The sequence below is a fragment of the Entelurus aequoreus genome, linkage group LG23 (assembly GCF_033978785.1).
Source record: "Entelurus aequoreus isolate RoL-2023_Sb linkage group LG23, RoL_Eaeq_v1.1, whole genome shotgun sequence".
Lineage (NCBI taxonomy): Eukaryota > Metazoa > Chordata > Actinopteri > Syngnathiformes > Syngnathidae > Entelurus > Entelurus aequoreus.
In genome coordinates, this window is record NC_084753.1 from 8,659,494 (window position 1) to 8,684,522 (window position 25,029).

General features: G+C 39.1%; 2 protein-coding genes across 2 annotated transcripts in view; one reads left to right on the forward strand and one right to left on the reverse strand.

Annotated features, from left to right (window-relative positions):
• dapp1 (dual adaptor of phosphotyrosine and 3-phosphoinositides) overlaps positions 1-10,780 on the forward strand; it is a 49,734-nt gene extending 38,954 nt beyond the window's left edge. Inside the window, exons 9-10 of the mRNA XM_062035138.1 lie at positions 5,322-5,409; positions 9,307-10,780. Of these exons, the coding sequence (XP_061891122.1) occupies positions 5,322-5,409; positions 9,307-9,324 (106 nt within the window). The 3' untranslated portion in view covers positions 9,325-10,780. The remainder of the gene's footprint in view (positions 1-5,321; positions 5,410-9,306) is intronic.
• Positions 9,594-22,157, reverse strand: lamtor3 (late endosomal/lysosomal adaptor, MAPK and MTOR activator 3). Its single transcript, XM_062033895.1, has 7 exons — positions 22,016-22,157; positions 20,137-20,186; positions 19,002-19,036; positions 18,845-18,903; positions 11,743-11,876; positions 9,843-9,906; positions 9,594-9,776 (listed from the first exon to the last, which is right to left on the reverse strand). Exons 2-7 carry the CDS (start codon positions 20,143-20,145, stop codon positions 9,703-9,705), a joined length of 375 nt encoding a protein of 124 aa, XP_061889879.1. The 5' UTR covers positions 20,146-20,186; positions 22,016-22,157; the 3' UTR covers positions 9,594-9,702.
• Between the last annotated feature and the right edge of the window lie 2,872 nt (positions 22,158-25,029).

A 25,029-nucleotide genomic window follows, 5' to 3' on the forward strand; every position in this document is an offset into this window, starting at 1 on the left:
GAGTCTAGTCCATAGTGGATCTAACATAATAGTGAGAGTCTAGTCCATAGTGGATCTAACATAATAGTGAGAGACCAGTCCATAGTGGATCTAACATAATAGTGTGAGAGTCCAGTCCAAAGTGGATCTAACATAATAGTGTGAGAGTCCAGTCCATAGTGGATCTAACATAATAGTGTGAGAGTCTAGTCCATAGTGGATCTAACATAATAGTGAGAGTCTAGTCCATAGTGGATCTAACATAATAGTGAGAGACCAGTCCATAGTGGATCTAACATAATAGTGTGAGAGTCCAGTCCATAGTGGATCAAACATAATATTGTGAGAGTCCAGTCCAAAGTGGATCTAACATAATAGTGTGAGAGTCCAGTCCATAGTGGATCTAACATAATAGTGTGACAGTCCAGTCCATAGTGGATCTAACATAATAGTGAGAGTCCAGTCCATAGTGGATCTAACATAATAGTGAGAGTCCAGTCCATAGTGGATCTAACATAATAGTGTGAGAGTCCAGTCCATAGTGGATCTAACATAATATTATGAGAGTCCAGTCCATAGTGGATCTAACATAATATTATGAGAGTCCAGTCCATAGTGGATCTAACATAATAGTGTGAGAGTCCAGTCCATAGTGGATCTAGTTAATAGTGTGAGAGTCCAGTCCATAGTGGATCTAACATAATAGTGAGAGTCCAGTCCATAGTGGATCTAACATAATAGTGAGAGTCCAGTCCATAGTGGATCTAACATAATAGTGAGAGTCCAGTCCATAGTGGGGCCAGCAGGAGATCATCTTGAGTGGAGACAGGTCAGCAGCGCAAAGACGTCCCCAACCGATGCACAGACGAGTGGTCCACCCTGGGTCCCGACTCTGGACAGCCAGCACTTCATCCATGGCCACCGGACCTGTGCCCCTCCCTCCACGAAGGAGAGGGGGGCAGAGCAGAAAAGAGACGGCAGATCAACTGGTCTAAAAGGGGGGTCTATTTAAAGACTAGAGTATACAAATGAGTTTTAAGATGGGACTTAAATGCTTCTACTGAGGTAGCATCTCTAACTGTTACCGGTAGAACATTCCAGAGTACTGGAGCCCCAATAGAAAACGCTCTATCGCACGCAGACTTTTTTTGGGCTCTGGGAATCACTAATAAGCCGGACTTCTTTGAACGCAGATTTCTTGCTGGGACATATGGTACAATACAAGCAGCAAGTTCAGACAAATTTTCCAAGTTATGGAGCAAGCAATGAGAGGTACTGGGTTCAAACCCCACTCTGGTTGATGGTATTTTGTTCTATCTCATCATACTTTACTGAGTCAGGAGTCCTCGATTACATTTGTGTATGAGAAAAAAATCAGCTCTCCCCAAGAACCGGGGTAGCCCAGTGGTTAAGACTGTTGACTCAGATTGAAGGGTGCTGGGTTTGAACCCCACTCCGGTTGGCAGTATTTTGTTCAACCTCATCATACTTTAGTGAGTCAGGGGTCGTAGATTACATTTGTGTATGGAAATAAATCTTTGTTCTATAAGACCCCGGATAGCCCAGTGGTTAAGACTGTTGACTCAGATTGAAGGGTCCTGGGTTCGAACCCTCCACCGGTTGGCAGTATTTTGTTCAACCTCATCATACTTTAGTGAGTCAGGGGTCGTAGATTACATTTGTGTATGGAAAGAAATCAACCCTTCTAAAGACCAAGGATAGCTCAGTGGTTAAGACTGCTGACTCCAAATCACAGGTATTGGGTTCAAACCCCACTCTGGTTAATGGTATTTTGTTCTACCTCATCATACTTTACTGAGTCAGGAATCCTCGATTACATTTGTGTATGAAAGAAAAATCTTCGTTCCACAAGACCCCGGATAGCCCAGTGGTTAAAGCTGTTGACTTGGAATGAAAGGTACTGGGTTCAAACCCCACTCTGGTTAATGGTATTTTGTTCTACCTCATCATACTTTACTGAGCCAGGAGTCCTCGATTACATTTGTGTATAAGAAAAAAATCTTCTTTCTATAAGACCCGGATAGCCCAGGGGTTAAGACTGTTGACTCAGATTGAAGGGTGCTGGGTTCGAATCCAGGTTGGGTTGACATGTAATTTACAAAACTGTCTGGAGGCTTCAAGGTGACATATATTGTGACTGTGTCACCTCTCCCATGTAATGTTAAAATAATTATTTAATTTTTTTTTTTTTTTTCCAATTACAATTAACCTATTTTCTTTTAATTGTACCCAGGAGAGCTCATTGGTCAACGCTCTTTATTTTTAACTTTATACTCCTATTCCCACCCACCTCAGGAATTACACTCACTCGCACACACTCATTCACACACACACACACACACACTCACTCACTCACAGGTAACCCCTGAGGTGTCATCATTGACTATTTGACTATTTATTTTTTATTATTATTATCTTTAGTGTTTACTTAATTGTTCAACTATATGTTAGTCAAACAACTAGCACATAACATTACTCTGTGTGGGGGAGAAGGAACATCCCACAATGTATGTCGTTTTGACGCCATACAGCCAAATGACTGATTCCATGTACGGGGTTTGAACTCAGTACCCCCGTATTAGGAGCCCACAGTGTTGACCATTGAGCTATCCTAGGTCCCGTTAAGCTTTGGTTTTCGCTCATATACAAATGTAATCAGTGAAATATGATCGAGGCGAAACGAAAAACAAGATCTTCCAAGTCATGGATTTGAACCCAGTAGTACTGCGTGAAACACAGCAGTCTTAACCATTGAGCTATACTGGATCTTGCAGAGACCAGATTTTGACAGTATTTTGTTCAACCTCTATCATATTTTACTAAGAAAGATGTAGCAGTCTTAAACATTAAACTATCCTCAATATTGTTGTAAGTGCAGTCTGGCTCATTCACTAATGTAATCGTGACACCTGTCGCAATAAACTATGATTGAGGTGGAACAAAATGTTGAACCTAAGTTACATATCAAACCAATTGGGATTCAAACCCAGTACCGCTGCATTGGGAGCCCACAGCATTGACCATTGAGCTATCCTGAGTCCTGTTAATGTTTGGTTTTCGCTAATAAACAAATGTAATCAGTGAAATAAGATCAGGGCGAAACAAAAAACAAGGTCTTCCAAGTTACGGATTTGAACCCAGTAGTACTGCGTGAGAGGCAGCAGTCTTAGCCATTGAGCTATACTGGGTCTTTCTCTGGCTGTCAATCAATGTTTACTTATATAGCCCTAAATCACAAGTGTCTCAAAGGGCTGCACAAGCCACAACGACATCATTGGCTCAGATCCCACATTAGGGCAAGGAAAAACTCAACCCAGTACCCCCGTATTAGGAGTATGTTAGTCAAACAACTCACTACCCCCGTATTAGGAGCCCACAGTGTTGACCATTGAGCTATCCTGGGTCCCGTGAAGGTTTGGTTTTCGCTCATATACAAATGTATTCAGTGAACTATGATCGAGGCGAAACGAAAAACAATGGATTTGAACCCAGTAGTACTGCGTGAGAGGCAGCAGTCTTAACCATTGAGCTATCCCAGGTCCTTATAAAACTGTAGTCTGGGTCATTCACTAATGTAATCGTGACACCTGTCGCCGTAAACTACGATTGAGGTGGAACAAAAGTTTGAACCTAAGTTACATATCAAACCAATTGGGATTCAAACCCAGTACCCCTGTATTGGGAGCCCACGGTGTTAACCATTGAGCTATCCTGGGTTCCATCAAGACGTGATTCTCGCTCATATACAAATGCAATTATTAAACTATGATAGGTGAAACAAAAAACTAGTTATACCAAGTTATGGATTTGAATCCACTTTTACTGACTGAGAGGCAGCAGTCTTAACCATTAAGCTATCCTGAGTCTTGTTGTAAGTGTAGTCTGAAAAATACATGACTTGAAGCAAGTAACCACTGACTTGTAACGACTAAGTACACAACTGTGTGATACATGATGTGTGATGTACGACGTGTGATACATGTGTGATGTATGATGTGTGATACATGATGTGTGATACATGATGTGTGATGTATGACGTGTGATACATGTGTGATGTATGATGTGTGATACATGATGTGTGATGTATGACGTGTGATACATGTGTGATGTATGATGTGTGATACATGATGTGTGATACATGATGTGTGATGTATGATGTGTGATAAGATGTGTGATACATGATGTGTGATACATGATGTGTGATGTATGATGTGTGATAAGATGTGTGATACATGATGTGTGATAACATGTGTGATACATGATGTGTGATGTATGATGTGTGATATATTTTAAAGTTCTTTACATGTTAATTACTTTCCCTAGTCATTAATTCTATTAGTCACTAAATTACTTCTTTGGTGAAGTAACGAGTAACTATAATTACTTTTTGAAAGTAATTGTCAGTCCAATGTGGTGTTTAAAATACCAATTAGTATCATATATCACGATACCGGGATATCAGTTTTGGTCCTTCTCACCTAGCCCTAATCTGGACAATAGAGCGCATCGGCGTATAAATCGCACCCACTAAATTTTTCAGATCTTTTTTTTCTCCCATTATCAGCCACGCCGGACTTAAAGTCACAGATTTATACACTGCGGAATTAATATTTACACAGAAATACTTTGTAAATGTTTATTTACCTACCTTCATTGCTTCCAAACGGTGTCTGTAACAGGGCAGTAAAACAGCTGATCAAACAAAGCAGAAGTCATGGTCATGGACCCACTAGCTGCGCAAGCTAGCTCTCCAATCAGCTAAAACAGACTCAATAAGGTGACGTTTGGAGGAATTTACTGAGGCATCTGTGAAAGTGAAACAATACAAAAATAACGCCATTGTAAGTTAATAATACTAACAGACAATCGTAAACATGTTAGCATATTAGCTATTGCTAGCAACACTATGATAGCACATACAAATATGCATGAAAACACTCCTACAGACGTCACATAGCAAGTATGAACAGTTTTAGTTATATTGTAAAACTTACCAACGTTGCTTGGAGTGATGAATGAAGAATCCACACGAGTAGAAACGCTATGGACGGCTGAAGGACTGAACGTTAATCTACTTCCAGTAGTCATAATTTAATGTGTCAAAAGAGACTAATCTTGATAAGACTTGAGGAACATCTAATAGGTTCCTGGTGGACCCAGCAAGGGGCCAATCGTTGGCACTGGCCTTACCCCTGCGGCACATGAGTGTGTCAAGTTAAACGTCTGCCATAGGTCTTGACTCCACTTCCTATTTGTCACTTAGACTTAGCCAGAAACTGTTTGGACCGACCACTATGTAATTCCAACTTCTTACCTTCCAGTCTGGTGTTTCCTGAGAGGACATTTTATCTCTGCGCCAAGACGGGTGTGGAGGCGGACGAGTGGATCAGGATCCTCAGATGGAAACTGGTGAGCTTCATCCACCTTGCACCTTTCTGTCCAGCACATGACTTCGGTCTTAAAGATGACTCCAATCTACATTCAACACACTTCCTCCAGACCAGAGCTTCCCAAACTGGGGCACGCAGGCTTTGTCTAGTGGAATTCAAGTACAGTGTTTTATGTTCCTGTAGTCAAACACTGTGTTACTGTTCAAACTGTGGGCTGTCACAACGTTATTACTTTAAAAATCCAAAGTGTTTTGTTCACGTTTTATGGTGTAGTTCGTATTTTTTACAATTCAGCATGTACACAAAATGTACATAACTTTAAAAAATGAACATAAACACAAATATTTGTCTTTAAATAAATTGATAATGTTTATCCATAGCCTTGTGTTAATGAACATAATGAATCATTGTGATTTCAATATTGATAATAATTGTGATTAATAATTTGGCTATGATTGCACAGTCCTACATGTTAGCCCAGGGTTATGTTCACACTTCCAGTTCGGGTTTTTCCCGATCTTTTTAGTTCACATTACAAATAAAGCGATTTCCAATGTGAACGCAGTCTGACCCCCGCATGCAAACATGAGGTCATGGCACTGCAGTGTTTACAAAAGTAAACCTCTGTGGCAATTTCAAGGATTTTGTGCCATCAAAGTCAACATTTTCCGAACCGAATTATTGTGCGTAGAAGATTAAGAAGGAAGAGGGACAAGTATTTAGGTTCTGGCAGTTTCACGGAATAATTTGCTTGCAGTCGGAGACTGGAGTGCTGGAAGTTTCACTTCAGTTCCTAAAACATGTTTTTTTTGCGCCGTTATCAAGTATTTATTTTGTAACCGTCTATTTTGCCGAATAATGGTGGGATGAACGCGACCCGAGTGCGGGAGCGTTCACACTGAGGACATATGGCATAAATATACCGGACTTATATCCACATGCAAAAGAATTCTGAAAAATTGGGACCTGCACCGTTCACACCGACATGAAAAAATTTGATACAAAAAAAATGGGTTTGAGCTGCAGTGAGAACAAGGCCTATATCTCTTATATATATGAACACTATATTTTTGTATAAATATGGACAAAAAGTGCAGTTACGTCTAATCTGGCAAAATACTTACATTTGATTTTTGTCTTATGTCCACAAGCTGCCATCTTGCACAATCTTCACATTTATTTGTGTTTCTGCCACATTCATGTTTGCTTGTGTTGCTCTCGTGTGCACGTTCAAGTTCTACCTGAGGTCCATGAAACAGACTTCTCATCTAGTACAAAGCAAATCATTGTTTATGTGTTTGTAGGTGTTTAACATAAATACAACATGATTAAAAGATAGTACTTTTTTGAGCACATTTAAAAAAAATACCATAATAACGTTGGTCCCAATAATCACACCGTGACATCATAATGGAAAATAGAGCATGAAGTACGACCTCGTTCACCTTGCAGCTCAATTCCGATTTCCAATGTGAACGCAGTCTGACCCCCGCATGCAAACATGAGGCCATGGCACTGCAGTGTTTACAGAAGTAAACATGGCTTCCGCTCTCAGTACTGGCACATTTGTGGCAATTTCAAGGATTTTGTGCCATCAATGTCAACATTTTCCGATCCGAATTATTGCGCGTAAAGATTAAGAAGGAAGAGGACAAGTATTTCGGTTCTGGCAGTTTTACGGAATAATTTGCTGGAGTGGTGGAAGTTTCACGTCAGTTCCTAGAACATTTTTTTGTTTCACCTGTTTTTTGCTCCATTATCAACTATATCAACTAGTGCAATATATTTATCTGTACAGTAATCTATTTATTTATATCTGCACCTTATTGCTCTTTTATCCTGCACTACCATGAGATAATGCAACGACATTTTGTTCTTATCTGTACTGCAAAGTTCAAATTTGAATGACAAAAAAAAGGAAATCTAAGTCGAAGTCTATTTATTTTGAAACCGTCTATTTTGCCAAATAATTATGACGCCTGGCGCTTTTTTCTGGCGGGATGAGAGCAACACAAGCAAAAATGAATATGGCAGAAACACAAACTCAATTCCGATGCTAATGCGACCCGTATCGACTTTTTCACGTCCACGTTTTCCGTATCCGACACAGGCCTCTTTGGTATGTGGATATAAATCGTATATATGTACGACTCGTCCTCAGGTCGCATTCATCCGACCAGGAGGTCATCAAAAAATGCTAAGTGCTATAACTATTCGCCAAAATAAATACTTGACAGAGTACCAAAAAAAAACAGGTGAAAATACCTGTTCTCTTCCTTCTTAATCTTCTACGCACAATAATTCAGTTTAGAAAATTGATTGCACAAAATCCTTGAAATTGCCACAAATGTGCCAGTACTGAGACCGACAAGAACTGAAGCCATGTTTACTTCCGCATGCGGGTCAGACTGCATTCACATTAGAAAACGTTTTTTTGCGTTTTTTTGGTAAAGTGAACAGCCACAAATTTAACAAAAAAATCAGAATCGGACATGCAACCCTGCAGTGTGAACATAGCCTAAAGTGACCATGTTAGTACATCCGTCCATTTGTGATGTCACAAATGGCCCCCTGTCAAGAAAAGGACTGGAAAACAACAATTGATGGATTATTAAAAAGCTTCGACTTATATTTTGTTGCTTTAATAAATGGTTGAGTGTGACAAATACAAATGTATGACATATGGACCACATGGAGTGCTCCGGAACTTTAAAGACGCAGACATAGTGTAGTGCATTAGAGCACAAATGAGCGCGGTGGTGTGTCGGTGCAGGGCTGAGCTGGGGACGAAAAGTGGGTATTTTTTGTTTTGACTAACGCACACGTGTTAAAAGTACAATTTCCATGTTGGTGATTTGCATATGTTAGAAAAAAGAATGAAGCCTACAGCCAGCAGAAATTGATTTTCAAATTATTTTCTCAAAAAACGCGATAAAGCCTGATTAATGCATGTTTTTGGAGGAAGTCGGAGTACCCGTAGGGAACCCGCGCCGTCACGGGGAGAACTTGCAAACTCCACGCGGAAAGCTCAATCCCACAACCTTCGTATTGTGAGGCACACCATTAACCCTCCGTTGCACCGCTCTGCCCATTGTTTTAACGGTCTGCCCCGCAGGATGAATTTGAGGACCAGTCATAGACTATTTAGAGTGAAAAGCAAATTTTATTTTCACTGGCACACAAAACATTCTAAGTTGGATTGTTTCCCTGGTTTGGAGACTCTCCCGAAGGACACAACAAACTCCCTTCTTGTCTCTCATGGACACACACCTGTTGTTGTTGTTGACTTTGGACTTATCAGTTGCACGACATCAAGGCCGCGGAAAAGAGACACACTGCAGGCTTACACACACACATGCATCCACAAATTAATATACGCCACACACACATACCCCACCCCCAATCCAACGCCCTTGACGCAAATCCCATAGGGGTGATGGAAGGATGGGCAGCGCCTGAGAGCTGCGGCCTGCCACCATGGCCCCCCACTCCCTCCCCTCTGTTGCTAGATATCTGGAGATGTATGTTGTAATATGTATATGTGCTTTGCTATGGAGGTTTTTTCCCAGTCTAGATTGTTGTTTTTTTAACTCATCCTTCCCCAGCGTTTACCTTTTCCCCATCTTTTACGGCCCCGCCTTGTGGTGACCCATCAGCGTTCCTGTTCTGTAACCCTGTACACTGTTTGTTTGTCTCATCTTGAACGGGTTTGTGCTGAAAACAAAGTTTCGTTGTACTTGTGCAATGACAATAAATACCTACCTATCCTATCCTAACATCCAATATTGTAACATTTATCAGAAAAGATCTATTGAAGACGTTTGGTCAGCAAAACAACAAAATGGTGTGACTTGTGCAATGTTGAGCCTTCTTGTAATGACTATGTCAGTTAATGATACACATTCACTCTTCACAGGCACAAAAAGGTCAATGACAGACCAGACTAAACCTGCCCAGCCATGAAGAACGCTCCCAATTCAAGCATTTCCTGATTGCTCCCGTGTAAAAATGTTTTTTGAAAACATATTCCTCAGTTTTTGATGTGAAATTGAATTGTTTCCAGTGAGTTCAATGTCAGCAAACACTAAACATTTCTACAGAATAATTACAATGGATAAAAACCTGAATACTTATTGCTATTTTTTCAGCCCTGTTTGGTATTGAACATGAATAAACAATAATGAATTACTCACAACAAGCAGATCACTTTTTGTACTGAAATCTAACTTTTATTTCCACTTCATGCGTTGACAGGTGACAGGTGACATATATATGTATACAGGAAGTAGACATCTTGTCAAGGCTTCAAAGTTTAAGTGACTTCCACGACTTGCCTCAGCTCTTCTATTAAAGGCGCTAACTCCTTCTCCAAGCTCATGATCAGGCCTGAGGGCGGAGCACAGCATGAGTTCCTTATTAGCCCACTGCAAATCAAACTTTATGGATGTTTACCTGTGTTGGCATTGCTGCTGGCAATGAAACTGACCACCAGGGGTAACCGATTGAACTGCAAAATCTAGAAGAACCAGACAGATGGCAGCTAAATGCTTCATTCATCTTGTGTAAAAACAACAAAGTGATGATGTTGAAATAACTGCAGTTTTCCTTGACATTTTAGAGCTGGCAGGTGTTATTTTGCCTGGTTAATTACACCCGCACAGACCCATTAAGACGAGGACTGGGTACCACGGACAATTTGATCAAAGGAGTCCATTTCCATTGATGCAACTCCATCTAAGTGCTGCATTTTGACACGACTCATAAGTCACTAAGAACAATGTGTGGGTTCAAGGAGCACACCCTTGAAACGGTTCAGGTCGTATCTGACAAAACAGAACGTTTAAAATCCAAATTGATGATTGTATATGATCCCGTGTCCTGTGGTGTCCCGCAGGGTTCCATCCTAGGACCAATCCTGTTTTCAGTCTACACCCTGTACATTTAAAAAATATATACAATATCATATCATCTTCATGTTGATGATACGCAAATATATGTCCCTTTAAAAAAGGAAAGTGTTTAAAATCACTTTTAAAGTGTCTTGAGGACTTACTAAACTTAAAAGTAAACCCCTCTTCACAGAATGCTCCCCCCAGTGACCTGGACCCCTGATGCCTTATTTAAACCCTCAGTCACACATCTTGGTTTTAAGTTCCACAATGATTTTAAATCGGAACAGCAGATTAACTCAGTTTTTTATCATCTAAGACTTTTAGCAAAAATGAAATCAGTTTTATCTTTTAACGACTTTGAGCAGGTAATCCATGCTTTCATTTCCTCACGTTTGGACTACTGCAACTCCCTCTACGTTGGAATGAAGCGGGCCTCAATCGCTCTATTGCCTTTTAACTGACACTAAAACATGAACACATTTTAGCTTCACTGCTCCCACTTCATTTGAAAATATTGTTTGTTTTTTATAAAATACCGTTATGTATCGTATACTGCGATACAACCCCAAAATACAGGGGTTTCAGTTTTTGGCCCCAGCCCTATTCAAGAGTAAACAAGACGGTCTCCGGGGGAATAGGAAGTGAAAATGTACTTGATATGCATGAAAGTATTGTTTCTTCAAGTGCAAAATCACACGCCACCTTACAAGACTCTCAGTTCTACAGAAAGATCTTGATTACTGTGGGGGTGATGGTCCGTTTAAGTCCATGGAAGAATATGTGCGAGGCCAGATTTGACAGGGAAGGTGTTAGAATAATTATGTGTAAGTTATCACACAACTCTTATGCTTAAAGGCCGTTGCTATAGTTATTATCAATTGTGCTGAAGTTGTGCTTTTCTATCTGTGCAAAGGGACAACTTGCAATCTTGGATTACGAGTCGTCTCGTATCAGTGTTTGTGTCCAGACCCGGCCTGCTGACTGCCAAGGGCGAACATCGAGTACTGTGGCGCAGACAAAGCAGAGACAGGGCGATATCACGAGTGTCAGCATATTTCCATTTCTGAATAATCATGTATTGTGTCTAACTGGCGCTGCTGAAATTACCCCCCTTCCTTCAGAAGCAGCTTCAGTGATGTAACCTTGGACCTCCCAAATAAATAGAGGAGCACGTGGGCTGTGCCTTAGAGCGTAGGCTGGAACTGTAACTGAGTGTACAGCCCAATACGTCTCTCCTCATCGAGCTAAATTGAACTCTGTCTGTGCATGATTCCTTGCTTCTTGTCTGTTTAATAGATGTCATCAGTGTTTGAACCTGACAAAGGCCCACGTTTCAGGGTTGCTCGCAGTGAGGGAGTTAAGTTGAGGGCACGAATGCTGCAAAGGCAGAATCTAGGCAACTCAGCACATGTGGTGTAGTGCACAGCACAGAAACATGACATCTAAAGCTCCTCCCTGACCTGGTAACTGTTGTAGTAGCAGATAATACTCTTGTTCTTGGAGAGGCCCAGCTTGCTGCCCTGGTCTGTGGCCAGGGCAAAGGTAGACAGGAAGCCAGGTTTCATAGCAGGACCAGGAGCATTATCACTGGCAACTGCAAGAAAAAAGCATTTACTGTGTCAATATCACACCTGCTCACCTGGTGTATAGTTTGATGTGAAGGTAGAGGGCGGCACTAACCACCTGCAGACACAAAGGCACAGCTAATTATAATGTCATTGCTTATCACTCCCTCCAGGATGTTGTAATCATTCTGGCCAATCTCATTTGTAATAAAAACTCACCGCAACGGTCCAATCAATCTAATGCAGACCTGGGCAAATTAAGACCCGGGGGCCACATGCGGCACGTTAAACTTTTCAATCTAGCCCGCCGGACATTCCCAAATCAATTTTTTTCCGTCTTTAATATGTAAAGTGTAGCTGCCATTATGATGTGAAGTGATGTGCTCTAATGAGCTTCTACTATACTAAGTCTTTACATGCTTGGAATCTGCGCTTTTGCATGATATACTACTTACTATAGTAACCTAATGAGTTACTATGGTCATCTAATGAGTTACTATGGTCATCTAATGAGTTACTATGGTCATTTAATGAGTTACTATGGTCACCTAATGAGTTACTATAGTAATCTAATGAGTTACTATGGTCATCTAATGAGTTACTATGGTCACCTAATGAGTTACTATGGTCATCTAATGAGTTACTATGGTCACCTAATGAGTTACTATAGTAATCTAATGAGTTACTATGGTCATCTAATGAGTTACTATGGTCACCTAATGAGTTACTATAGTAATCTAATGAGTTACTATGGTCATCTAATGAGTTACTATGGTCACCTAATGAGTTACTATAGTAATCTAATGAGTTACTATGGTCATCTAATGAGTTACTATGGTCATCTAATGAGTTACTATGGTCACCTAATGAGTTACTATGGTCACCTAATGAGTTACTATAGTAATCTAATGAGTTACTATGGTCATCTAATGAGTTACTATGGTCACCTAATGAGTTACTATGGTCACCTAATGAGTTACTATAGTAATCTAATGAGTTACTATGGTCATCTAATGAGTTACTATGGTCACCTAATGAGTTACTATGGCCATCTAATGAGTTACTATGGTCATCTAATGAGTTACTATGGTCACCTAATTAGTTACTATAGTAATCTAATTAGTTACTATGGTCATCTAATTAGTTACTGTTGTCATCTAATGAGTTACTATGGTCACCTAATTAGTTACTATGGTCATCTAATGAGTTACTATGGTCATCTAATGAGTTACTATGGTCATCTAATGAGTTACTATGGTCATCTAATGAGTTACTATGGTCATCTAATGGGTTACTATGGTCATCTAATGAGTTACTATGGTCATCTAATGAGTTACTATAGTAATCTAATGAGTTACTATGGTCACCTAATGAGTTACTATGGTCACCTATTGAGTTACTATGGTCACCTAATGAGTTACTATGGTCATCTAATGAGTTACTATGGTCATCTAATGAGTTACTATAGTAATCTAATGAGTTACTATGGTCATCTAATGAGTTACTATGGTCATCTAATGAGTTACTATAGTAATCTAATTAGTTACTATAGTAATCTAATTAGTTACTATGGTCATCTAATGAGTTACTATGGTCATCTAATTAGTTACTATAGTAATCTAATGAGTTACTATGGTCATCTAATGAGTTACTATGGTCATCTAATGAGTTACTATAGTAATCTAATGAGTTACTATGGTCATCTAATGAGTTACTATAGTAATCTAATGAGTTACTATGGTCATCTAATGAGTTATTATAGTAATCGAATGAGTTACTATGGTCATCTAATGAGTTACTATAGTAATCTAATGAGTTACTATGGTCACCTAATGAGTTACTATGGTCATCTAATGAGTTACTATGCTCATCTAATGAGTTACTATGGTCACCTAGTTAGTTACTATGGTCACCTAATGAGTTACTATGCTCATCTAATGAGTTACTATGGTCACCTAATTAGTTACTATGGTCACCTAATGAGTTACTATGGTCATCTAATGAGTTACTATGGTCATCTAATGAGTTACTATAGTAATCTAATTAGTTACTATGGTCATCTAATTAGTTACTATGGTCATCTAATGAGTTACTATGGTCACCTAATGAGTTACTATAGTAATCTAATGAGTTACTATGGTCATCTAATGAGTTACTATGGTCACCTAATGAGTTACTATAGTAATCTAATGAGTTACTATGGTCATCTAATGAGTTACTATGGTCATCTAATGAGTTACTATGGTCATCTAATGAGTTACTATGGTCATCTAATGAGTTACTATAGTAATCTATTGAGTTACTATGGTCATCTAATGAGTTACTATGGTCATCTAATGAGTTACTATGGTCACCTAATGAGTTACTATGGTCATCTAGTGAGTTACTATGGTCATCTAATTAGTTACTATGGTCATCTAATGAGTTACTACGGTCACCTAATGAGTTACTATAGTAATCTAATGAGTTACTATGGTCACCTAATGAGTTACTATGGTCACCTAATGAGTTACTATGGTCATCTAATGAGTTACTATGGTCATCTAATGAGTTACTATGGTCATGTAATTAGTTACCATGGTAATGTAAGTGACAGCAGGTCAGACGAGGCACCAAGCAGTGTGGGTGTGGAGTGTTTCCACAGAGTGTTTCCAGAGCCTGAAATGTGGGTGTCAGGGACAGACGTGGAAGGAGATTTTTACGACAAAGTTCTAAAGTTTAGTGATATATGAAATGTATCAGATTGTAGGTGGGTTTTTTTTTACCCTTCGCGTTCATATTTCACTGTGTTTGTTGTATTTTTGTTAGTTATAAAATATGTGTATGGAGAGGGGGTGTGACGTTCATATGTTGTCAATATTCAGTGTTTTATCCTTCATACTAACACTAAACATAAATAACCTTTTCACAGTCACCTGTGTTCTGGCCAAAAGTATTATTATTATTATAGAGGTTTATTTGAAATAGGGACGGATACAAAAACATAGACATCTGAAACAGTTATCCGATGTATGCATCATAGTGTTTGTAGCCAAAGCTCATTTACAACACTTGTCCCCAACAACAACAACACAGATCCAACATCATTAAAATAGGAAAATAAAAAATAGAATGAGTCGATAATAATGATAATAGTAATAATACAGACACAGTGCAAACTAAATAAAAGCCAATTAATAATAATAACACAGACAAAGTGCATTCTAGATAAAAATCAATTAGTAAAAATAGTACAAACTAAACATGGGAACCCGATTATTGCTCAACTAGCCATCATTGTGTTTGTTTTTTGAAAGTGACAAGTGCAGGTATACTTCTCAAAGTGTCTGGTAAAGAGTTCCATAGTTGTGGTCCTTTTATTGAAAAGGCAGTCTAGGCAAAAGATGTTCTACGGCAGGGGTGCCCACACTTTTTCTGCAGGCGAGCTACTTTTCAATTGATCAAGTCGTGGGGATCTACCTCATTCATTTATATAATTTATATTTACTTATTTATGAAAGATATGTTTTTGTTAACAAGTTAAAGGTGTTTAATGATAATGCAAGCATGTTTAACACATATAGTTAATATTGTTAATAAATTAAAGGTGTTTAATGATAATACAAGCATGTTTAACACATATAGTTAATATTGTTAACAAGTTAAAGGTGTTTAATGATAATACAAGCATGTTTAACACATATAGTTAATAAGTTAAAGGTGTTTAAAGATAATACAAGCATGTTTAACACATATAGTTAATATTGTTAATAAATTAAAGGTGTTTAATGATAATACAAGCATGTTTAACACATATAGTTAATATTGTTAACAAGTTAAAGGTGTTTAATGATAATACAAGCATGTTTAACACATATAGTTAATAAGTTAAAGGTGTTTAAAGATAATACAAGCATGTTTAACACATATAATTAATATTGTTAACAAGTTAAAGGTGTTTAATGATAATACAAGCATGTTTAACACATACAGTTAATATTGTTAACAAGTTAAAGGTGTTTAATGGTGATACAAGCATGTTTAACACATATAGTTAATAAGTTAAAAGTGTTTAAAGATAATACAAGCATGTTTAACACATATAATTAATATTGTTAACAAGTTAAAGGTGTTTAATGATAATACATGCCTGTTTAACACATATAGATTCCTTTCTTTCATGAAGACAAGAATATAAGTTGGTGTATTACCTGATTGTGATGACTTGCATTGATAGGAATCAGACAGTGGTAATGATAACGTCCGCATTTTCGAATGGAGGAGAAAAAAAGTCCTCCTTTCTGTCTAATACCACATGAAAGTGTTTGCTTTTTGGCATCTTATTTGTCCAGCTTCCGTACTCCTTTGTATACACTTTACAAGAAATACATTGGCGGCAAACTCCGTAGCTTGCTAGCTTGTGCACGCCAGCTTTCTGAGACTCTTATTTTGTTAGCGCAGGCAGGATGAAGCAGCGCTTTTATTGTGCAACTGTGCAGTCGGTCTTTAGAGTTTTGACGACAGGTACGGCGCCAGAGTCTGTTGAAATAAAAAGTGTTTCTCGCCTTCCTGTCGGTCATTTTTTCTTAATAATGAGCTGGCAGCAGCCAGCGTCATCTCAGAAGACCCTCGGGTGCCGTGAATGTCAATCAAGTGACGAAAGTGACGTCATAGTGAAGATTTATGATCGCTCATTTTTAGGACTATTTTTTTAATGCCTGGCTGGCGATCGACCGACACACCCTCCGCGATCGACCGGTAGCTCGCGATAGACGTAACGGGCCTCCCTGATCTACGGAATGGAACACAACAGTTGCCTTTTGACATTGCTAGTACAGGTTGGACGTGTTGGAAAAGAAACATTGGGGAAAGTACAACAATTGGGAGCAATTCAAACTAGTTCCACATCACAAATGATTGCAGATAGATGGTATTTTCCAGACTATTAGCCAATACTTGTTTCCTACGCTTTGAACCCTGCGCCTTGTAAAACGGTGCGGCTAATTTAGGGATTTTTCTTCGCTAAACGCCATAATGTTTTGTATTCAACAAATCATTTTTAAGAAGTGCTCGTGTTTCTGCTCGAGTGGATTCTTCATTCATCACTCCAAGCAACGTTTGTATTGATTGATTGATTGAGACTTTTATTAGTAGGTTACACAGTGAAGTACATATTCCGTACAATTGACCACTAAATGGTAACACCCGAATAAGTTTTTCAACTTGTTTAAGTCGGGGTCCACTTAAATTGATTCATGATACAGATATATACTATCATATATACTATCATCATAATACAGTCATCACACAAGATAATCACATTGAATTATTTACATTATTTACAATCAGGGGTGTGGAGGGGGGTGGGGGTGGGGGGGGGGGTATGGACATCAAGTAGTGGACATAGAGAGAGAGAGAGAGAGAGAGAGAGAGAGAGAGAGAGAGAGAGAGAGATCAGAAGGCATAAGAAAAAGAAAAAGTATCTGCATTTGATTGTTTACATTTGATTATTAGCAATCCGGGGAGGGTGTTAGTTTAGGGTTGTAGCTGCCTGGAGGTGAACTTTTATTGCGGTTTTGAAGGAGGATAGAGATGCCCTTTCTTTTATACCTGTTGGGAGCGCATTCCACATTGATGTGGCATAGAAAGAGAATGAGTTAAGACCTTTGTTAGTTCGGAATCTGGGTTTAACGTGGTTAGTGGAGCTCCCCCTGGTGTTGTGGTTATGGCGGTCATTTACGTTAAGGAAGTAGTTTGACATGTACTTCTAAGTTGTACAATATAACTAAAACTATTCTTATTTACTAAAGCGTCGCTTGTGTTTTCGTGCATGTTTGTACGTGCTATCGTAATCAAGCTGGCGCTGTTAGCATTAGCGGATGTATGCTAAAACATTAAGTGTCTGTGTTAGTATTAGGGATCTGAGGCGAGGATGTGGTCGTGGCTTGTGCAGCCCTTTGAGACACTTGTGATTAAGGGCTGTATAAATAAGCTTTGATTGATTGATTGATGATAATAAATCACAATGGCATTCTTTGTGCATTGTTTTATTTGTGTAAATTCACCAAAACGTCTACTGGGGTAGATCCTGCTCAAATCCTATCTATTGAATGAATAGAGAATTGTTTTGAATCGGAAAAATATCGTTTTAGAATTTAGTTGAATCCAAAAAATCGATTTATAATCGAATTGTGACCCCAAAAATGGATATCGAATGGAATCGTGGGACACCCAGAGATTCGCAGCCCTAGGAAACAGTTGGAAAGGTTAGATGGATGATGTGAAATCACAATGATTGGATAAAATGTGCCAGAAATGGTCAAAATTGCAAGGTCGTGCATAATTTGTTGGAGTCGGTTGAATTTGTGTTAATTCCTGGACGATCTGATTTCACTAGCGGAGATGTGACAAAGAGGATATAAATGAAGCATCGGAGCAAATGGACACTAGTTGTTTATTTTTTTATTCATAACTGCACTAAAAATAAGAAGTGTGAACGCAACCTAAACAAAAACGGAAGTTTGCAATCGCGTATCAAAACGATCATGTCAGAATGATTCCCCCCATGACTCAGTTGCTTGGTTACCTGCACTGGTCGGCAACTCCAGTTAAGTGTCTCGCGGAGGAAGTTGCAATAATCTTGTTACCACACAGCCATTAGCCAATATTTACAACAACTATGAATGCATATGAATGACTCCCGAGCAGTGGAAATGGAGACGGACCATGCTGGTAATCGAGGTTTGTGAGAGAAAGGCTGAACAGAGATAAATAGTTGGGTTGAGTTCAAATTGGGTTGAGTTTTTTTCCTTGCCCTGATGTGGTTGTGGCTTGTGCAGCCCTTTGAGACACTCGTGATTTAGGGCTATATAAGTAAACATTGATTGATTGATAGTTCTCGGACACACACTCCTTGAGTGTCAGGTATCAGTGCGTGCTTGGATTAGCCATATTCTTGCAGGAAAATATCATTTGTCGCGTCAAATAAGTGGTCGGGTTCCAGATTGGGTTTTAGTACCTTTGATGACCGGGACTCCATCTCTGTCTGTGACCACGATGGCGTGAATGCCTTCAACACTGCGCGAGAGCAGAAAGTCCATTATTATTCATACAGGAACTTCTGTAACCTTGGACAAAGCAAAACAAACCGCGCTGGACAAGTTCTTCATACGCACCTTTGTAATTGTTTGAACAGGTATTTCTTTAGGTCCTGTAAAAGAAAAAGAGGAATGTTTACAAAAGTGTCAAAAAAAACAACATATACATGCTCACAATATATTAACCAGAATATTATCTTCAAAATAAAATACTATTATATAGCAAATATTGTGACAATTTTAGAGACATCTGAAAACTTCGGATTTTGAATGAAAGGTCATTTTTCGGTTAGCGTATTTTTGGGACCATAGGGCGCACCGGATTATCCGACATCACATGGACAAAGATAAGACCTTCTGGAGGAAATATCTGTGGTCAGATGCAACAAAAATGGAGCTGTTTGGCCACAATACCCAGCAATATGTTTGGAGGAGAAAAGGTGAGGCCTTTAATCCCAGGAACACCACTCCTACCGTCAAGCATGGTGGTGGTAGTATTATGCTCTGGGCCTGTTTTGCTGCCAATGCAACTGGTGCTTTACAGAGAGTAAACGGGACAATGAAAAAGGAGAATTAGCTCCAAATTGTTCAGGACAAGCTAAAATCATCAGCCCGGAGGTTGGGCGCAGTTGGGTGTTCCAACAGGACAATGACCCCAAACACACCTCAAAAGTGGTCAAGGAATGGCTAAATCAGGCTAGAATGAAGGTTTTAGAATGGCCTGACTTAAAGGTGTGGACAATGCTGAAGAAACAAGTCCATGTCAGAAAAGCAACACATTTAGCTGAACTGCAGCAATTTAGTGGTCAAGCAGAAGCTTGTGGATGGCAACCAAAAGTGCCTTATTGCAGGTCAACTTGCCAAGGGACATGTAAGCAAATATTAACATTGCTGTATGTATACTTTTGACCCTCACATTTTCAGTAGATCCATAATAAATTCATAAAAGAAGCAAACTTCATGAATGTTTTTTGTGAGCAACAAGTATGTGCTCCAATCACTACATCACAAAAATATAAGAGTTGTATAAATGATTGTAAAGTCAAGACAGCCATGACATGATGTTCTTTACAAGTGGATGTACACTTTTGACCACCACTGTATATATATATGTTTATATAGAAGGAGAGAAAAGCTCCATGTACGCAATGGATAATAATGCGATGCATCATTTCGACACTGTATATATGTTCAAATATGGATAAAACCTCACATCAACCATGGTGGAAAGTGTCCTCTCCTGTCACGTGAAGCTTCTGCTGCCTGTGGGAAGAAAAGGAGAAGTGACAAAAACATAAAGTAGCCTGTAAAATATTGAAGTTCGACGATTTGGTCAAATTGAAAACAGCTAAAACTATAACCTGCTACCAAAGAATCTACAACAATTCTTCTCAACAAAAGAGGAGAAATATAACCTTAGAGGAAAATGTCATTTAAAACATTTGTACGCACGTACAACACTTAAGACCTTCAGTATGTCAGTATGTGGAATTAAATGATGGAATGGATGAAGCAAAGCAATCAAACAATGTACTAATATGTTCCACTTCAAGAAACTCTTCACACTTAAAGTGTTTACAAAGTACAAAGAAGAAGATAAACATTCTCAATTTATTTCATCCATCCATTCATTTTCTACATCATCTTATTTATCTCACCATATGAAATATAACTTACTTCACTCATTATTTATTTATTTGTATTGTTATTACTTATGGAGTATATTGTGAATACATTGAGAACAGGAAGTCAACAAAAGCTTTAGCAACTGTCATGTAAAAGAAAAGGGGTAGGATTAAATAAGCTCTGCTTCTTCCTACTCCTTTTCCAACATGTTGAATAGAGAAACTGGAAATTGTGATGTATCATGTTGTATGCATGCATGTGTGATGTATCATGTTGTATGCATGCATGTGTGATGTATCATGTTGTATGCATGCATGTGTGATGTATCATGTTGTATGCATGCATGTGTGATGTATCATGTTGTATGCATGCATGTGTGATGTATCATGTTGTATGCATGCATGTGTGATGTATCATGTTGTATGCATGCATGTGTGATGTATCATGTTGTATGCATGCATGTGTGATGTATCATGTTGTATGCATGCATGTGTGGTGTATCATGTTGTATGCATGCATGTGTGATGTATCATGTTGTATGCATGCATGTGTGGTGTATCATGTTGTATGCATGCATGTGTGATGTATCATGTTGTATGCATGCATGTGTGATGTATCATGTTGTATGCATGCATGTGTGATGTATCATGTTGTATGCATGCATGTGTGATGTATCATGTTGTATGCATGCATGTGTGATGTATCATGTTGTATGCATGCATGTGTGATGTATCATGTTGTATGCATGCATGTGTGATGTATCATGTTGTATGCATGCATGTGTGATGTATCATGTTGTATGCATGCATGTGTGATGTATCATGTTGTATGCATGCATGTGTGATGTATCATGTTGTATGCATGCATGTGTGATGTATCATGTTGTATGCATGCATGTGTGATGTATCATGTTGTATGCATGCATGTGTGATGTATCATGTTGTATGCATGCATGATGTTGTATACATGCATGTGTGATGTATCATGTTGTATGCATGCATGTGTGATGCATCATGTTGTATGCCTGCATGTTCCAAATAAACTCAAACTCGCCTCAACTCAACAAAGAAGAAAAATGATGAGAAACACCTTCAACATTATTGTATATATTTGTAAACGCTCTGAAGTGGGAAAAGTGTAGGATTAAATAAGCTCTGCTTCTTCCTGCTCCTTTCCGGACATGATGTAAAGTGAAATGATATGACATGATGTATTATGCTATAAGTGTGTTCATGTTCCAAATCAACGAACGAACGAACGAACGAACGAACGAACGAAAGAAAGAAAGAAAGAAAGAAAGAAAGAAAGAAAGAAAGAAAGAAAGAAAGAAAGAATCCACCAAAGCTAACGTCCAAGCTAACTAGCTAACTAGCTCTCTCGCAAGCTTCATGTTAATAACAAGTATTTGAAATAGGTTCGGAAGAGAAAGCGACACGTTTAGACAAACACGACACGACCTCACGTACCTGTTTTGTTGTCGGTGAGTCACTTTAGATCCACTTTGTTCGTGCGCAACTAATAATAATAATACAAATGTCAGCAGTTCCTGTATCACGTGACCTGCCGGATGACACGATTGAGCCACGCATGCGCGAAGATGACGTCACTTCCTATTATTGCAATTTGTATTTATTTATTTGAATGTTTTGTATAAAAAAAATAGCTTAGTTGAGATTAAAAGGGAACAATAATATAAACATACACAAGGGGTGGATTAAAAAAAAAGTATTTTCGCCGCATTTTCACTTTTCTGTCGTTGCAATGAATGACGCACGTCGGCGCTACTAAAGATTTGTTTGATATACTTTGAATTTGTTTTTTTTAAATGTTGATTTTTTTTTTTTTTTTAAACAAGAAACTTACTTTAACTTGAATATATTTCTGCAGCCTAACAAACATTAGACTTTCAAGTGATCAGTTGTGAGAATTGATGTAAATAAAGTAAGCACATCGTTCAGGTTTCTGTACGGTTTCAAAATAAAGTTTCTTATTTTATTTGACCATGTCTTTTTTAATAGGTACGGCTTTGTACCCGACAACACAATCTTAAAATATCCTCCACTACTTTAGTTTTATTGAGTTTTGTCTTCCAATTAACTGCCATGTCATCAGAATCAGAAATACTTGAATAATCCCAGCATCAAACATTACATGGAGACAGAAGAGGATCACACATTACATGGAGACAGAACAGGATCAAACATTACAGGGAGACAGAACAGGATCAAGCATTACAGGGAGACAGAACAGGATCAAACATTGCAGGGAGACAGAACAGGATCAAACATTACAGGGAGACAGAACAGGATCAAACATTACAGGTAGACAGAACAGGATCAAACATTACAGGGAGACAGAACAGGATGAAACATTACAGGGAGACAGAACAGGATCAAACATTACAGGGAGACAGAACAGGATCAAACATTACAGGGAGACTTAACAGGATCAAACATTACATGGAGACAGAAGAGGATCACACATTACATGGAGACAGAACAGGATCAAACATTACAGGGAGACAGAACAGGATCAAGCATTACAGGGAGACAGAACAGGATCAAACATTGCAGGGAGACAGAACAGGATCAAACATTACAGGGAGACAGAAGAGGATCAAACATTACAGGGAGACAGAACAGGATCAAATATTACAGGGAGACAGAAGAGGATCACACATTACATGGAGACAGAACAGGATCAAACATTACAGGGAGACAGAACAGGATCAAGCATTACAGGGAGACAGAACAGGATCAAACATTGCAGGGAGACAGAACAGGATCAAACATTACAGGGAGACAGAAGAGGATCAAACATTACAGGGAGACAGAACAGGATCAAATATTACAGGGAGACAGAAGAGAATCAAACATTACAGGGAGACAGAACAGGATCAAACATTACAGGGAGACAGAACAGGATCAAACATTACAGGGAGACAGAACAGGATCAAACATTACAGGGAGACAGAACAGGATCAAACATTACAGGGAGACTTAACAGGATCAAACATTACATGGAGACAGAAGAGGATCACACATTACATGGAGACAGAACAGGATCAAACATTACAGGGAGACAGAACAGGATCAAGCATTACAGGGAGACAGAACAGGATCAAACATTGCAGGGAGACAGAACAGGATCAAACATTACAGGGAGACAGAACAGGATCAAACATTACAGGGAGACAGAACAGGATCAAACATTACAGGGAGACAGAACAGGACAGCTCAAGGGTCTAGCAACTTCCGGCGAGAGAAACAGGTAAACGCTGGGAACGGGAGGGAGGGAGGGGGAAAAAAAACAAGTCAGTCTAAGCCTGGGCCCCTGGAGAGGAGAGGAGGTCCAGACTGAGGCCAAGGGGAAAAAACCCTCATAGCCATAGCCCACATAAACATGTGTGTAAGAGGGAAACATGAAAGAACACAAAGGACATTAAAGACATTAAAAGAGCAGAGTTGATGCAACCAGCTACTTCTACACACATGCAGCCACAAAAGTAAAACAATAAAAAACCATATAGACTGTGGTGGCCTCTGCGGTGTTCCACATCATCATCTGCTGGGGTGGAGGGAGCATGGCCAGAGACAGGAGCAGACCCAACAAAGCAAGCAAGAGAGCCGACTCCACCCTCGGCCGCCCACCAACTCTCGGCCAGTGTCCAATCTGCATGGATGACATGTACATTGCTGTTAATTACCCAGTAACCAATAACTTGTCACTAGTTATTTTGCTCTAAACCAAGTTTTCCTGTGGAATTAATTATTAGAAATTATTCATATTTTTTAGCTGCATCTCTACACATGTTGTGAATACTTTTCCTCAATACATTTTGCAATACTATTTTGACTTTCTGTTCCTGAATATCCACTGCGGTATGTTAGGAAGTGAAACTGGTAAAGCTAACTACAATATTGTCAATTGGAACTTCTTCTTGGTTTACATATTGTCTATTTCTTAGTAACCACCTGAAACTCTTCATCTTTTTCTTGGCAGTCTGGTGGTACCTAATGAGGTGGCTGCACTTGCCTGGACCCTTTGGAGTGTGCCCAATAAACTGTTCAGTTTTTCTTTAAGTTTCATTCATTTCTACTTGAGACGCTGCCACCGGGGTTCATTTTGTAACTCCCCACCGTAACTTTAATGCAGGGGTGTGTCAGGTTCAAACACTGATGACATCTATTAAACAGACAAGAAGCAAGGAATCATGCAGAGACAGAGTTCAATTTAGCTCAATGAGGAGAGACGTATTGGGCTGTACACTCACTTACAGTTCCAACCTACGCTCTAAGGCACAGCCCACGTGCTCCTCTATTTATTTGGGAGGTCCCTGGTTACATCACTGAGGCTGCTTCTGAAGGAAGGGGGGTCATTACAGCAGCCCCAGTTGGACACAATATATGATTATTCAGAAATGGAAATGTGCTGACACTCGTGATATCGCCCTGTCTCTGCTTTGTCTGCGTCACGGTAC